The sequence below is a fragment of the Saimiri boliviensis genome, chromosome 15 (genome assembly GCF_048565385.1).
Source record: "Saimiri boliviensis isolate mSaiBol1 chromosome 15, mSaiBol1.pri, whole genome shotgun sequence".
Taxonomy (NCBI): domain Eukaryota; kingdom Metazoa; phylum Chordata; class Mammalia; order Primates; family Cebidae; genus Saimiri; species Saimiri boliviensis.
This window is the reverse complement of record NC_133463.1, coordinates 81,117,824-81,134,699: the sequence shown is the minus strand read 5'-3', so window position 1 is coordinate 81,134,699 and position 16,876 is coordinate 81,117,824. Positions and strand designations below refer to the sequence as shown.

At 35.2% G+C, this 16,876-nt stretch overlaps 1 protein-coding gene across 17 annotated transcripts in view; it reads right to left on the bottom strand.

The window, feature by feature from the left end:
- Positions 1 to 1,310: 1,310 nt before the first annotated feature.
- PHF20L1 (PHD finger protein 20 like 1) overlaps positions 1,311 to 16,876 on the bottom strand; it is an 87,231-nt gene continuing 71,665 nt past the window's right edge. For 10 of the 17 annotated variants that reach the window (XM_074387150.1, XM_074387162.1, XM_074387149.1 and 7 more), the window contains 5 exons: positions 16,023 to 16,122; positions 13,937 to 14,132; positions 10,709 to 11,069; positions 9,289 to 9,454; positions 1,311 to 7,805 (listed from right to left, as the gene is read on the bottom strand). In XM_074387150.1, coding sequence (XP_074243251.1) covers positions 7,663 to 7,805; positions 9,289 to 9,454; positions 10,709 to 11,069; positions 13,937 to 14,132; positions 16,023 to 16,122 — 966 coding nt within the window. In that variant the 3' untranslated portion in view covers positions 1,311 to 7,662. Of the gene's footprint in view, positions 8,012 to 9,288; positions 9,455 to 10,708; positions 11,070 to 13,936; positions 14,133 to 16,022; positions 16,123 to 16,876 lie in introns of all 17 variants that reach the window. The other 7 variants (XM_074387151.1, XM_074387153.1, XM_074387155.1 and 4 more) reach the window with 3 other exon arrangements.

Genomic DNA, 16,876 nt, shown 5'->3' with positions numbered 1-16,876 from the left:
TGAACCTAAAATGTTTATGGAAGTGCAAAAAAAAAAAAAAAAAAAAAAAACCCTAGAATTAGCAAAATAATTTTATGGAAGGACATAATTAGTATTATGCTACCTGATTCTAAACCTTAGTAAAAAGCTATAGTAATTAAGATGGTTTCATGTTGGCATAAGGATAGAAATATAGATAGATTAGTGGGAAAGAATATAGGGTGCAGAAGTAAACTAACATAATTATAGTTACTTGTCTCTCAAAAAAGCCACCTAGGTAATTCAAAGGGAAAAAAGATAATCTTTTCAACTAATGGTGCTGGAACAACTAGATATCAACATGGAAATTAAAACAGTAAGAGAGGCCAGGTCCCGTGGCTCACACCTATAATACCAGCACTTTGGGACGCTGAGGGGTGCAGGTCACCTGAGGTCAGGAGTTCAAGACAAGATTGACTAACACAGTGAACTCTCATCTCTACTAAAAATACAAAAATTAGCTGAGCATGGTGGCATGCACTTGTAATCCCAGCTATTCAGGATGCTGAGGCATGGAATCACTTGATTCCAGGAGGCAGAGGTTACAGTAAGCCAAGATCACATCACCTCATTCCAGCCTGGGGGATAGAGTGAGACTGTCTCCAAAAAGAAAAAATAAAATAAAATAAGACAGCACTGCACACCTAAATGGCTAAAACCTTAAACACTAACACTACCAAATGTTGACAAGGATGTGGAACAACTGAAACTCTCATTCAATTGATCATATTTTTTAGGTCAATTTCTGGATTCCCTATTTCTGTACCATGGATCTACATCTCTATATTTACACCATGTTGTAGCTTTATAGTAAGCCTCAAAATTAGAAATTGGATTACCTCGAACTTTATTCTTCTTGAAATTTCTTTGGCAATTTTAGATTCTTTGCATTTTCATATACATCTTAGAATAACCTGGATAATCTAATTCAAAGTCTTCTGGGATTTTAAGTAGGACTGCATTATAGCTACAGGTCAATTTTGGGAGAACCAACATTTCAGCAACACTGAGTCTTCCAATCCATTATCCTGGTATAGCTTTCCATTTATTTCTGTCTTCTTCAGTTATTCTCAACATTATTTTTGTAGTTTACTGCATATATTTTAAATATTTTTCAAATTCATCCCTGTTGATAGTTTGATACTACTGAAAATAGCATTTATTTTTAAATTCTAATTTCCAGTTGCTCATTGCTAATGCACAGAACTATTAGTTGCTGGTAGCACTTTGGTAGATTCCTTAGACTTTTCCAGGTACAAAACATGTCATCTTTCTTTCCAGTTGGTTTACTGTTATTTCCTTTTATTACCCAGTTCCATCTTATACTGGCAGGAACTCCAACACAATGCTGGATAAAAGTGGTGACAGTGGACGTTCTTGCTTTGTTCCTCATCTTAGGGAAAAACATATTCTTTTGCCTCTATGATGGTAGATTTAAGTTTTTTGGTATATGCCCTTCATATAGTTATAAATTATAAATTCCTTTCTAATCTTTGTTTTCTGATTTTAAATCATAAGCGGTGAAATTTTTAAAATACTTTTTCATTGAGATTAACATATAATTTGGATTCTTTTATTGACATGTTTTGATTTTTGAATAGTAAACCAACTTCATATTCTCAACCTGATCTTGATATATTATCCTTTATTTATACTGCTGGGTTTGGTTTTCTAATATTTTGCTTAGGATTTTGTATCTATATTCAGGAGGAGTATGTATTGGTCTTCTGATCATCTTTTTCTGGTTTTGGCATGAGGTCAAAGTTCATCTCAAGATGTAAGATACTCAATGTTTTTTTGTACTTTCTGCAAGTGTTTCCATAAGATCGAGATTACATCTCCCTTAAATGTTATAATAGAATTCAATGGCACAATCACCACACACTGCAGCCTCAAACACCTGGGCTAAAGCGATCCTCCCACCTCAGCCTCAAGTAGCTGGGACTACAGCTCGGTGCCACTATATCTAGCCATTTTTATTGTTGCTGTCCTTTACTTTTTGTAGAGACAGGGTGTTATGCAGCCCAGGGTAGTCTGGAACCCCTGGGCTTAAGTGATCCTTCTGTCCTGACTTCCCAAATTGCTGAGATTACAGGTGTGAGTCACTGTGCTTGGCCTAGGTTTTTAATTATAAATTCAACTTCTCCAATTTATTGTCTTTGGTAATTTGTGTCCTTTGAGGGATTTTTCCATTTCATCTAAGCCTCAAATATATGGAAATATAGTTATTCACTGTCTTTGAAAAAACTGTCCATTCTAATTATTTATCAATCTCCAAGGGATTATCAATTTCTGTTGTGTTCAAAGAACCAGCTTTCTTAGATTTTTATATTTTGTTCATTTAGTATTTCCACTCGTTCCATCACTATCATTATTTCCTTCTTCTTATGCTTATTTGGCTTTAATTTACTCTTTATCTTCTGGTTGCTTAAGGTTAAATCTTTTATCAGTGATTTTATACTTTTATAAATATAAGCAAAGCTGTAATTTCTAACATTGAGGTATATCCCACACATTTTAGCATGTTGTGTTTTCATTTTCATTCAATTTAAAATATTTTCTAATTTTACTTGTAACTTTTCTTGGGCTCATGGGTTATTTAGAAGTACACTGTTTAATTCCTTAATGTTTGGGAACATTTCCAGATACCTTCCTGGTATTGATTTCCAATTTAATTCAGTTGTGGTCAAACAGCATATTGTGCATGATTTCAATTAATTTACATTTATTGAGACACACTTTTTTGTATTTACCTTTATCAAGACATGTTGTTTTATGGCCTAGTATATAGTCTATTTTCTTTAGTGTTCTATGTACACTTCAAAAGAAAATGTTATGTTCTTGTGTTGTTGGACAGAAGGTTCCATAAATATCCATTTTAAGTCACTGTGGGTGACTGTTTTTGCTTAAGTCTTCTACAATATATCCTGACTTTGTCTATTTGTTCTATTCAGTTAGTGCTAAATTAGGAGGGTTACAATCTTGAACTACAATTGTAAATTTTTCTATTTATTCAGTGATGTTAGTGCTTGGTGTATTTTGATATCCTATTAAGAAGCCTATGCTTTTTTAAAGTGCAGTATACCATTTTTTGTGGACAAAAGTATGAGAGGATGATAAAGACCTATAATTATAGAAAATAATATTCTGTTGGTAAGTAAACATATATAAAATTTCTAAATGTTAAAGAAGGTTGCTCATGGATGATAAAAACAGATGTTAGTAAGTAACAAAACTATTCTGATTCTATTGTAAAAATTTAAAAATAATGTAACTGGTTGATTTGAAGATACCAATATTTGCAAATTGGAAATTATCCTTTGCAATAGTCTAAATTTACAACTTTGAATGGAAGAATCAAAGCCCCATTGTTCATGGCAGTGTCTTCAATTACACATATTTATATTAGCTTTTTCCCTCCCCTCCCACACCTTTGTTTCTCCCTCATTTCCACCTCCTTGGATCATTTCCTGAATAAACTAAGTACAATCAAATCTTGTCTCTTCCTCTACGTTCAGGAGTACCCAAAGACAGTAGGTACCAGGACTGGAATGCAATTTTTTTTTAAATTTCTTCAGAGGCCACTTAGTTGAAAGGCATGAGAAGATCACTGCTTTTAACATACATCATGTATTTCCCAAAAACCCCTCCACCTACAAGTCTAATTATCTTTCCTTTCTTTCGTCTCCTTATACTCTCTGATAGCACCTAACTTGGTGAAAAAATACTTTTTATGTTTCCAATTGTCTATAGACTGTGATCTTATAAATCCCATATCCATTCCCAGCCTCTAAGCTTAATGGCCGGCACAGGGACAACCCTAAATGTTTACTGAAATTTCTATTTAATAGCTTCTAGGTACTTTATTTGCTTTACTTAATTCTCAAAACAAGGCTCTAAGCTGAGCATTATTCTCAATTTACAGATAAGGATACTAAAGTTCCAAAAGATCACACGGCTAGTAAATTGCCAGAGTGAAAATTTGAGTCCAAGACTGCAAAGTTCATGCCTGTTCTATTATATTATTAATAACTGATGTGGTCGCTCCATAGCTTGGTACGATGCAGGATACCATGAAAGGCTTCTGGTAATGGATTACTTCTCATAGGAAGAGAAATGAAGTTTGAAGGATTGTCTGGGTTTACAGAGAGACGACAAACAGCAGGGAATTTTCCAGAATAAAATAGTATGGCGGTAATAGAGGAAAACAAGTGTAGTCCATTTAATATTGAAGCTACATTTAAGTAACTTTGAGGATTATGTAAATTGCAAAAGATCCAGATTACAAAGACCTGACATGCTTTGAAACGGAGTCACTAGACATTCTAGAGCAGAAAACTGAAATAAGAATAGCTGCAGCACATATGCTGGAAAGAGACCATGCACTTGAAAAGCACAGGATTTGAACCTGCCCCTTAGGTCTTATCCAGGATAAGTTTCTAAATGTCTCTATATCTCAGCATTGTCTAGAAAATGATCATTTTACCTTATTTTGTGAACAAATCAGATACTGCAGGTAACATGTAAAATGTATGAAACATATGCAATGCATGGAACAGTCTGACAGTGACAATTTTGATGAATTAGAATAAAGGCAAAGTTACGGTTTCAGAGGCCAGTAGTAGTATCTTCATGACATTATTTTATAAAAAATGTTGGACTTTTAGTAGCATTGAGAAGTAAGAAGACAACATTATCTGTTTTAATGATGTGGATATGAGGGACGACTAGGTGTTTGAAACCTGGACCCTTAGGGTAACGTTATTAACGGAGACAGTGAAGTTGGCAGGAGACTTCATTTATTGGAAGGGAAATAGTATGCTTCATTTTGAACATGTGAAATATGAACATCTGAGAGGATATAAGACAGTGGAAATAAGATGAGTGTTAGGAAAAGGGGTTTTACCTGAAATTAAAAGAATAATCAAGGTGTTTTCAAAGTACATTACTCAAGTTTAGAAATAAGTCAGTAGAAACACAAGTATGAGGAAGTACAAGTTTATCAGTAACACACGAAGTGGGAGCCCTCTCTATCAATGCTGATTCTGTTCTGTCTGGGTGGCAAATAAAACACTGTCTTTTCAAGAGACACTCTCTCTAGTTTATTGCTTCTATTTAAATACATATAGTGATATTTAAAAATACTAAAAGGAAAGAAAATAATCTCATCTGAAACTTCTCACAATGGGTTGACTTCTTAGAAATTAATTCACTCTCTTAAAGAAGAAAAGGGTCAGCCCACTAGTTGTGAAAGGCTTCAATCAATTGATATATTCTATATTAAATGGAAAATATACATAAAAATAATTTGATTTAATGATCTAAATTTAAAAATTCAGATTTCCAGTTCATATATATATATATATATATATATATATATATATATATAAAAGCAGAGCAAAAATTTCAGTAATCTATTAATGGAATTTTCAATTTGCTGGCTCACAAACAAATTGATCTAATTTTTAGAAACTACAAGAACAAATGTGCATTAATTTAACCCTGTTCACCAGGAATCGAAAGGATGGATGTTACTAGGTACAAAGGATCTTGGTTAAGGATGCTATTTGCTCCATATCTGAAAAAAAGAAGATATAAATTCAATGTCTAGAATGTAGCCATGACAGCGAAAATATTAAGAGTCATTATTTTACAACACAAAGGAAAGAGAACAGCATCAATCATAAAATATAGACGTTAGCAAATTTACTCCACACATCGAATACAGGCACTACTTTTTTACTTTGATATGCAAATTTAAGCAACTACCCCACAATACCACCCCGGCTAAAGCTTTTCATTTATCAGTAAAATCTTTCACAAAGTTAAAATATGACAAGTAAATACACAGGACTATATTTTCTGTCTGTTGATCTTTGGCACTTGACACGAGTTGGAGAATCTCAAAAGGCAATAAAAATTTCTGACTGTTTTGCACATTCTTTTAATCTTTACATCAAAAGATAAGGCCGCAAAAAGGCAAGCTGAAATTTTAGGATATGTGGAATAGTTTTAATAAAGAGTTTTACATACAGTACCCTTACATATAGAACAATGTGTTTGCAAATTTAAATAATATCTGAATGTACAGTGGCATGTATTCTTATCAAAGATAAATTCAAGTTTACTGTCTATCAGTTCTAAAATGCGTTTATACAGATTGTGAGAACTGATAAACAGAATGAGGCATAAAATATTCAAGTGTTATATGTCATCAAATAGCCTCCTCCTAACAGTCTTTATCCCCTTTTAAAAAAATTTCAAAACCTATACATACATTTTTAATTTTTAAAAACAGTCTGTTAAAAGGTAACATTTCATGTTAACCACCAATTCGTATAGTCTATAGTAATAAAACTAGATATGTGATATAAATATGTGTCGATTATGTACATATGTATGTTGAGTGTTTGTTTAAAACAAGCATACACACTTACGCATACCTGCGTATGTAGCACTGGGGGCGCATACAACTCACACGAGTGCTGGCAGACAGTAGGACCTAGGCTCAAAATCCAGCAAGAGCTAACACAGCAACTTAGTTGCCTTTGGTTTCAGAAATTTGTCCATTTGTGATCAAAGCTAAAAGTTTTGAGTGTGCATGTATTTTTTAAAAATAAAATTCAACTTCAGAAATGAAGCTTTTCCAGTATTCCACTACTAGCAGTTAAAAAAATCCACAGCCACAAATTATCTTGATATTTCTGTCACTCCTCATCCCAGCTGAGGTTATTTACAATTTTTTTTCTGAAGGCAAACACCAAGCATACTCAGGATCAAACTGTATGTTGAGCCTGAATACTGCCATTCAACTATATGTATGACATACATCGCATGGGTGATATATAGGTTTGGAGGGACTGATGGCATTATGTAAGACTTAGGGTGGGGGAACACCCACAATATTTAAAAACCTCTTTCCAGCAGAATGATGATCACTTGGCACATCGGACCCTTCTGCAAGCCAGTTTGTTTTTAATGAGCTTAATGCCTGCAATATATTCCAATTATTTGGTGTTTGTTTTTAAATACATTCATAATGAAGTAAGAATTCCACAACTGTTTTCCCCAGAAGTGAGACTTCTACTGTCAGTTTTCTGTTAAGAACATTCATCGCCCAAGAAACAGCTCATGATCCAATAAAAGTTTAAATATCCTAAACTTCCATACAGCTGGATCAACTGCTGAGAAGACAGTTCTTAGAGCAACCCTGTAGAATTCTCCAAAATTTAAATTTCCTTTACAATTTTGTTTTTGGCCAAGTGCTGGTTTATAAACGTAGATCTTTCTATTAAAAACTATATAAATATACCATATTTCTTTCTACAGGTATCTTGAGCTTCATGTAAGCAAGTATTCAAAAATTCTGCTCACTTGAAATCCTAGATTATATTCTACTTCATTGATCCTTGGCATATAACACATTCTCATTTGCAGCTTGCTCATGAATTTGTTTTTAAATTCTAGCTTCCTTGATAAAGTTGCTCTTCATTTTGCTTTCCAAGGTGCCATCCTATTGACATCACGAACCAGTGAATGACCAGACATTACTAGGCTTTTAAATTATCCACTTAGCTGTCATGTGGATAATAAAAATGATTTGACTGAAGAAAGCCACATTCTTTCATTAAGTGTTCACTGTTGTCATACAGAGCAAAGAGTGGCTATCTGCTGTACTTTGCCCATGTCAATTAGGAGCTGTTTTATGTGGCGTTTAAGTTGGGGCAATCTTGCAAGAGGATCTGGTGGCTCCAACTCCCCTGTGAAATCAAGCCAGCTTTCCAGAACTAAAAGAGAGAAGAAAATAAGCAAATCTGAATGGCAACTGGACGAACAGTCAGAAAATGATACAATTAGAAAGTTGGAGCTGTGATGGAGATAAGAGTTCACTTGCCTGTCTTTAGAAGGCCAACATACTCAAGCCATTTCCGAGAGGTTTAGCGTGCTGTCTATCCCGCCCCACAGAGTTCAAGTCCCTCCTGGCAATTTTTATCTGTCATTTAAGATAATTTTCCCCTTTAAATATACAGGAAATGTATATTTTTTATATATAAGAGGGAAAAATATACATACACACACACACATATATACATATACATACTAACTTCATTTTGAAGGTCCCCTTTTACTCCTAGAATCAGAAACAACAGTTCCCTATACTTGCTTAAGCTTTCTATTAGTTTGGACTCAAGTCATCTCTACTTTACACAAAACATACTTAAAAAATCCGGAAGTTCTTTTTAACAACGAAAAGGAAGGAGCAATTTCTCGGTATTCTTTCAGTTCCACTATTTTAACACTATTTTTTAAAATACACACAAGCATATTAAAATTCTAGGCAGAAAGCAATTGATTATCTTCTATAGTTCTTATTCATGCTCCCTTTGGAAATCTAACCTAATAATATGAAATAGTGTCAAGATACATTTTCTTTTCTTCAAAAATCTACTCAAAACATGACATCAGCCCTACAGTTAGCTTACACCCAGATGGAAGATGATTCTAAAATGGGTTTCCATTTCCTCTTTTCTTTTCTCAAGGGCGGGGGCCAGGAAGGAGTAGGAGCTCTAACTTAATGTAGAGGAGAAATATCACATGCTTATGCCAAATTAAAAAGAAAGTTGGGGTGCAGAATATCATCTATGATGTTAGGAAGAAACAGGAGTCAGAAAGCATTAAGAACAACATGGACTGAAAATCAGGTAATCTAAACTACTCTAGTTTCTCAACTATAAAATAGGGATAGTATCTTCCTGGCCTACTTTTCAGGCCTCCTGTGTGATGACACAATTTTAAAATATAAAAGAAAACTACTTGAAAATCTGTATGCAAACTTAAGGTTTACCTACTTAACTTTGTAGAAGTTAATTTAACTTAACAAGTGCTAACCAAAGTAAAATACGGATTCAAAATGTTTTCACATTTCAAAAATATTTACATTCCTTATGCTGACTTCTAAAGAAAACTTAGTTCAATTAAGCTAATAAATTTATTCCATAAGTGATCTATCTTGAGCCTGGCAGATAGACAGTATTTAATAAATATTCACCTTAAAAAAATGAAAACAACCTATGATCATACTGAGTCATATTGTTTTAAGTGTAAAAGATCCCAAATATGTCAAATACAATACAAAGGGAGTAATAAAGCCCCATCAGTATGGAGAGTATCTGTAGTTTTCATCCCATAATTTAAGAATTTTTAAGTAACTTCTTCATAGTAACAATAAACACAGTGTAGTAACTATATTTTAGTTCTTTCTTAAATTACCATCAACTTCTTTTTCTATTAGATCCATCCTGCTGGTAACTTCATTCTGCACATTTTCTATGTGCGTAAGGAGATTGAGCTGCCACTGAAGATGGGAGTCTCCTGGGTCTTCGGTGCCCTTTTTATCATTATAAACAAATACTGTATTCCCATCAGCTGGATTCTTCTCCAAAGGACCATTGGAAAACAAACACAAAGAATGAGATGAAATGTAGTCATTGAAGTAAAGATACATGAAACACCTCAACACTGGTAACAGTGAGATCCAATCTGACTCCTGGGATATCTTTAAAGAAGGACTGGTACATAACCAAATCCCAGCTGGTGGTTCTTAAGATTAAACGTGTCTACCACCTCCCTCAACCATGCCTCGCATGGTGTTACACAGGCAAGAAGGCTTCAATAAAATGAGCTAAATAAATGAAGTCACTAATTCTATTCTGCAATTAGAATACCTGACTAATTTGGACTGGCCTCTTCCTCAATTAATCTTAACTGGTAATGTAAGTGGACGGAAGAGGGCAAAGCAATGATGAAAAGAAATCAAGAGAGTTGCCAAAGACCAGTATAAAGTCTAACTATAGACTGGACTTTACTGTTACAGTACAGTAAACCAGTGAGGGGAGGGAAAAGCAAAAATCTTAAAATTTCAAAAGTGCAAACTGCTTCACACACACTCATACACACACAATGTGCATTTAGATTTGCCAGATAGAACTCATTTCATACAAGGGATATTAATTAGACAAAATAACTTACCACAAACTTTACGATTTGAAATACAAACTTTCCAATTCAGTTATTATTTACAGTAACTACTTGTTAAGGAATGCAGAAAAATGAAAAAAAAAAAAATTTTAAAGTGACCTCACTAATTGAAAATCAGTATAAAATAAAGGTACAACATTTCTAAGATAATCCCAGTGTACAGGAAATAAGTTTATAGATATCCAATACACAAAGATATGTCAGAATTCAGCTTACTGAATAGTGGGATGCATTGATAAATATACTACAATTTTTTAAAAAGAAAATTAAAGTGCCTCCTTTTATCTAACACACATAAAGAGGAAGACAAATCATTACACTCATATGTACTTTCACATTCTTACACATGGACATTTTCATTTGGAATACAATGTGGTTCATGTTTTAGAGGCATCTAATGTGCTTATACAATTGACTTTTGTGAGAGAAACAGTTTACTGAATTACTACAATTCTGAACTGGGAGATAATTAAATGTTGAAATGGCCAGTGATTTCCTCTAGAGAAACTTTAAAAAAATCTCCTTACTTTAACAAGATACTGGTGAACTTGGAAATAGAAGTAAAATGTGGGAATTCAGTATGTTTTATTTTATAAAATTTTCCTTTGTTGTTCTCATATTTTCCAAGCAGAGAAAAATGAACCAGTTTTACCTTTTCAGACATTCCGTGTTCTTTTGCTGAGTATTGTAAACGGTTTTTATTTCTCATGTGGAATTCTTGCTCTTCTTCAAAACTACTAACATCATCATCATCTGAGCTCCCAGGGTCTGCGAGAGATTTACAGTCCTGACCAAAGCTTTGTGGCTTTTGATAACTGTGCTCACTAGTTATGTAAGTTCCTTCCATTTTTAGGGGCAAACGAGGTGGCTCTTTATGGTTCTGTACATATTTCTTTTCTTCTCGATTAACTGTGTCTTGTGCTATTTTTTTCTCTAACCCAGCTATTACTTGATCTTGGTCTTTTCGCTTCCCAGAACAAGCCCAGAGATGAAGGTCAGGATGATGTTTATTCCTTAAAACAAAGTTGAGAAAACAGCAGTTCAGAAAAACAAAACTCCAGTAACAAGCTGAATACAATAATATATTTCAGAACTAGGGTAGGAGATCTGGGACTCAAGACAAAAGCAAAGGTATTCTTTAAGTTAGGTCACTCCAGGATTTCATCCAAAATTTGAATTTTCTCAATTTTAAAGAAATAACTGACTTTTTATTGTCATTTTTTAATTGTAAAATTTGAAAAACTTTCATGTAAGCATATTTTGAAAACTTTTACTCAGTCAAAAAGTGATAATTCCTGATGAAAAAAATCCTAAATATAAATGCACAGAAAGTAAAAATTTCCTCTCCCATGGCAATCATAAATAACTGAGGTATAAACTTCCAGACTTTTTCCATATACCTAAAATTAGTTCTTAAATGGATGTAAGTATACACATCTTCTTGTGACACAAGCAGAACACATACAATCTGCCTTTTTGTACCAAACATGCTATGGGCATCTTGCCATATCATTTCATACAGATAGATTTCCCTTACTTTTACTCTAGTGGCTGAATAGTTAACAAATGTACAGTCCAGCCAACCACTTTCCTATTGTTATATGTCTGTGTACTTGTGTGTACCTTTGTACACAAGTCAGAATATTTCAGTCAGACAAATTTCTAGATACGGAATTGCTAGATAACATGCAGATTTTAATTTTGATAGGTACTACCCAAGTGACCTAGAAAGGGATACTAATGACAACCCCACCAACGATCTATGATGATGCCCATTTATCTCATCCTCACTGAACATGTAAGCATGATATTGTATAGTTAATTCTGCAGTAATTAAAATTCTGCAGTAAGTAAAATAGAAATCCAATCATCAGAGCTGAAGTGAAAGGACATTCAGGATATATAAACCTTTCAAAAGGCTCAGAATGTTTGCATATTAATAATTTCCAAATTAGATACATACTGAGTCAAATTAGTTCTCTTCCAATAATACTCAAGTATTGCTTCTGAAATCATAATGTTTTGAATCCCTAGTAATTTAATATTCAGAAAATACTAAAACACTCATATCAGTAAAAGGCATAATAGAAGAAAAGCTGGCACTGTAGTCCACAAGGGGTTGAATTCTGCTGTACCATAGAGAAGCCTAGACAAGTTACAAAATCTCTGTCTTTCACTACCCATCTATGAAATGAAGTAGTTTATTATGAGGATTAAATATCACACGAAAGTACATGATGTGTAGGACTTTTAATAAATTGTACACAATATATATTATGATTTAAAATATTGACATAAAAGGGCCTATAACTATATGAAACAGAAATGGTCCAATTATAATCCTTAGCAAAATAAGGAATGCAGACAAACTCATACTAACACAAAGGAAATCAGGTTTTAAAAAAAGACCTAATACATTAGTCCCTCCCTTAAGTCTCAGCATTTACACGGCCTTTTAAAAAAGAAACTCATACTCAGGCTTATGATAAACAGAAGCAAATTTTATTCAACAAATAGTTACTGAGTACTTACCCTACACTATCAATTGGAGATAAAATGCTGAATAGGACACAAGCCCTATTTTCAAGGATCCCATGATGTAGTAAGGGGAGACAGACATAAAAAGATTAAGTACCAAAGTGCCTGACACCAGTATGCATGGACTTTGCCAAGAAGACATAGTCAACTTCAGTTGGGCCAACTCCAGTTAATTATAAAAGGCAACTGCTACGGGTACTAGCGGTAGAAGCTAATCCTGGTAAAGGCCTAGAGCTATGAAAAAGCTTGCTTCATTTAGGGATTACGGTTTGGGATAGCTGGAACACTGGGGGAAAAGCACAGGGAATATGGGAGTATGTGGCAACAAAACGGTAGACAGAGTATGTGTCATGGAAGGACTCAGTCCACTGGACAACAGGAAGTTGCTCTACTACATTAAGTTGGAGAATGACAAGCTGATTTATCTTCTACTAAGCTCACACTGGCAGCAGTACAAAGAATGAACTGATAGAGTACAAGATTAGAGCCAGAGATAATGGACCAGCATGGCAATCATTCACGTGAAATATAACAGCCTGGCTGTGACAGTACTAGTGAGAAGGGAGAGAGGAACAGACTGAACAATGTTCGCAAATTGCAATGGATAGGATGTGAAGGACACAGGATGGGCCGGCAAGGAGAGGATGAGGCCAAGTTTTTGGCCATCACAAGTACATCCAAATGAAGAAAATCTTGTGAAGAATCAGTGAATCATCCTGTTTTTAATTAAAATGTGGGGTTTTTTACATTTGTTCTTTTAAGGAAGAATTACAGTCAGGCATTAGGAAGGACTGAAAATAAGCACTTCAAGAATATTGATATGTTCTTCAGGAAGGCCGAGACTTTTTTAAGAGAAAATCCTATGGGATGACTAACACGTTTGGTGCACAGCAGAGAAGCAGATTCTGGTTTGTAGACTCCCTTCATCCCCTCTCAGTCAATCTTTATATATATTAAAAAAGACTCTCCCTGTTTAGAATCTATTTCATCTTGAGAGCATTCCTGAAGGAGGACACAATGTATAGGGTTCACCACAGCAACTGCACTTAGTTTTGCACATTATGGTGAACACATCAAACAATGGGACAGCGGCTAGAATGTGTTGAATTACTAGATGCTGTATCTACCTTTAACCACACTTACACATTCTAGGAGAATACGCAGAAAGCACCAACGCATCCAGAGGGTTGTTAATCTTTCCTCGTTTTTAAAAATGAAACTTTATTCAAATATCTGTTCTCTCCTCCAAACTGTTACTCTGGACCATCAAAAGGCCAAGGGTGCTGGTCTGAATTAAAATGTCTGCTGAAATGTGACCCTCCCTTTGCCACCCTTCACTTACTTTAGTATTCCAATCTTCAGCTGTAACCCGTGTAGCACTTCTGTAACACCACAGACATCAGCAAGCAGATGATGTGTAGAAACTATCTTTTTGGCATTGAGATGAGAATAATTTTCTTTGAAAAATGATAACCCGCACATTCTCCCATTATTCAACCACTCCTTATCATAACGGTATTTTGCACTCCACCTCTGACCTGTAGATGAAGTTGACATTAAAGTCACAAAGGACCACAAGCACTTATTCAGATTTCTCTTCAGCTGCTACCCTATTAACGTTGCTCATTAAGCAAGTCAAGCTCTAGCACCAGGAGCAGATTCAAATAATTAAGACAGCATTTTGAGGAACTGGTGCAGGAGAAGCTTCTCCACACCTTCAGTGTTCCTGCCCACCAACGAGAAGAAACTCCATTAAGGATGTGGTCGGGCTGGTGGCAGATGACACCTGCAAAGGCAACCTTGGGCATACTGCCTTCAGTGTTTTTGTAGTTATCACCTGTCCTCTAAAAAGGCTCAAAGGGCTGGATTAAAAACTAGATACGGGCCAGACATGGTGGATCACACATGTAATCCCAGCATTTTGGGAGTCCGAAGCGGGCGGATCACCTGAGGTCAGGAGTTCAAGACCAGCCTAATATGGTAAAACCCCCTCTCTACTAAAAATATAAAAATTAGCTGGGCATGATGGCGTGTGCCTGTAGTCTCAGGTATACGGGAGGCCGAGGCAGGAGAATTGCTTGAATCCGGGAGGCGGAGGTTGTAGTGAGCCAAGATCATGCCACTGCACTCCAGCCTGGGTGACTGAGCGACATTCTAGCTCAAAAAACAAACCAAAGCAAAACAAAAAAACTAGATAGGGGTTACTTCTCTCATTAACCTTAGTTTTGAATTGGATGAACCACAGAGTTCTACTTGAGTAAATAGGAATCCTTCCCCCATGTCTGTGATTTCTCAGAATCCTATGAAATTCAATATCCTCCATGTTAATACAAATTAGATCTTATTACAATTAGGTACTTATGTGCCTGTGTCCTGTACTATACTACTAGCTAGTTGAAAGCATGGTTTAATCAATGATCTCACCACAGTGGCAAATAGAAGCCATCCAATAAATGCTGCTGAACAAGTATCAAATGTCTACATTTGTTATTGAAAGAATACAATGAATAATAAATACTACAAATTTTAGTGAATGTATAAACAAATGTCTACATTCATATGGCTGTGACTAATTCTCTTCCTTCTTACTGTGACTTTTTTTGTGACTTACTGTGACTTCTTTCTTTATTTCATATAGTCATGGGCCCAATTCACCACATTCCTATTATTTGAGAAAACCTAGTTATTTCCTGCCTGGAGGCTGAAGTTAAATTCAACTTGCAGAATATGCTATCTGAAGACCGTCTAGCATAGAGGAAGGCACCAGGTAGACAGTACGGTGAACTGAGAATCAAAAGGCACAGGTTTCATCTCAGTCTGCCTCATCAGTAAAATAAAGGCATCACAGGTGGTGTCCTGAGGCCCCACCTGCTCTACAATGAGTCAAACATGCAGAACTGCCAGGTCAGTAGCGTGCAAGTTCAGAACACAGATGCAGATCTGCTCCGATTGCCACAAAGAAGCCTAGCTAGAAGAAGAATAGACAGGCTAATTCTTCTCTAGGAAGAAGTCATACCTATTCTCTTTCAGTAAGATAGTAATTTTCTTGATAAATGTATGCTAATGTATTTAAGTAATCAACATGGAAAACAGAAGTCCAAGTGAAAAAATATTTTAAAACTTTAATATGGAAGTTGAGTCTAATTGATCAAGAAGTACAGTGAGTCCTCCCTGAGCGTAATTGATAGGTTCTTGGAAACTGACACAATGAATAAAGAAACGAATTGTACTATAAGCTCACTGATATAAACAAATTAAGTTCCTCTGGCATATAGCATGCTGTTTCACTTGGATTCAGTTTCCAAGAACCTGTCAATGACATTATGTGAGAACTTGCTGTAGTGGTGGTGAACACAGATGACACACTCTAAAATCCTGGAGGAGACATGGAGGAATCCTGGCAATGAGCACGGTGTAGAAACTCTTACCCGGTGGGTCCCGGCAGACATAGCAGATGTACTGCTCTGGAATGCTCTCCTCCAGCAGCCCCATGCACACACTATGTTGCCAGCACAAGCATTCTTCACACTGCAGAAAACAGAGGAGTATTGCAGTCACCTGATCCTCACTAGGAATAAGCTAGGAATAAGGATACGTGCCCATTTGAATTCGCTGGCTTGGCTTCTTACTGCCACTATCAGTTCCATTCTTATTTGACTTAACAAAATCAAGTCATGTTTATCTTTGAAATGGTCAACTACTTCAAGAACTGTCTTTTGTTGCACCTATTAAAATATGTTTTGATCAACTACTTAAATCCTAAAAACTTCGTAATTTCTCTGATTTAATTCCCACCGATTTTAAGGCAATTACATCATAAAACTCTTAGTTTAGTAAAATGCAGAAATAAGAAAAAAAAGTAGTTTGTAGCAGTTTCTACAGCAATGATCTCTTAAAGTACTACTCTCGTGGTAAAGCTATAAATTTGTAGTTACCTCCAGAAAACCACTGAAAATGGTAGGAAAAGCAGATTACTCTTTCTTCATGCTCTCAACTAATATCTCCAAATCTTCTGACATCCCAAAATTTCCTTTTATCTTAAAGATACCTTTCATACAAGAAGTTGCTAATTCCTGCAACAAAATTTTTCCCTTTTTTTAAAAATATGGGAAATTTCTATTTTTTAATAACTGACATGTGAAGGGTGACTATATACTGTTAATTATAATAACTAACATGGATGCCGATGAGGAAGAGAAAGCCTGCTGCAGCCTGCCCTTTAGTGTGAGGGCTTACCACCCTAATCATTCTAAAGAGCTTCAGCTTGAAGGCCTCAAACTAA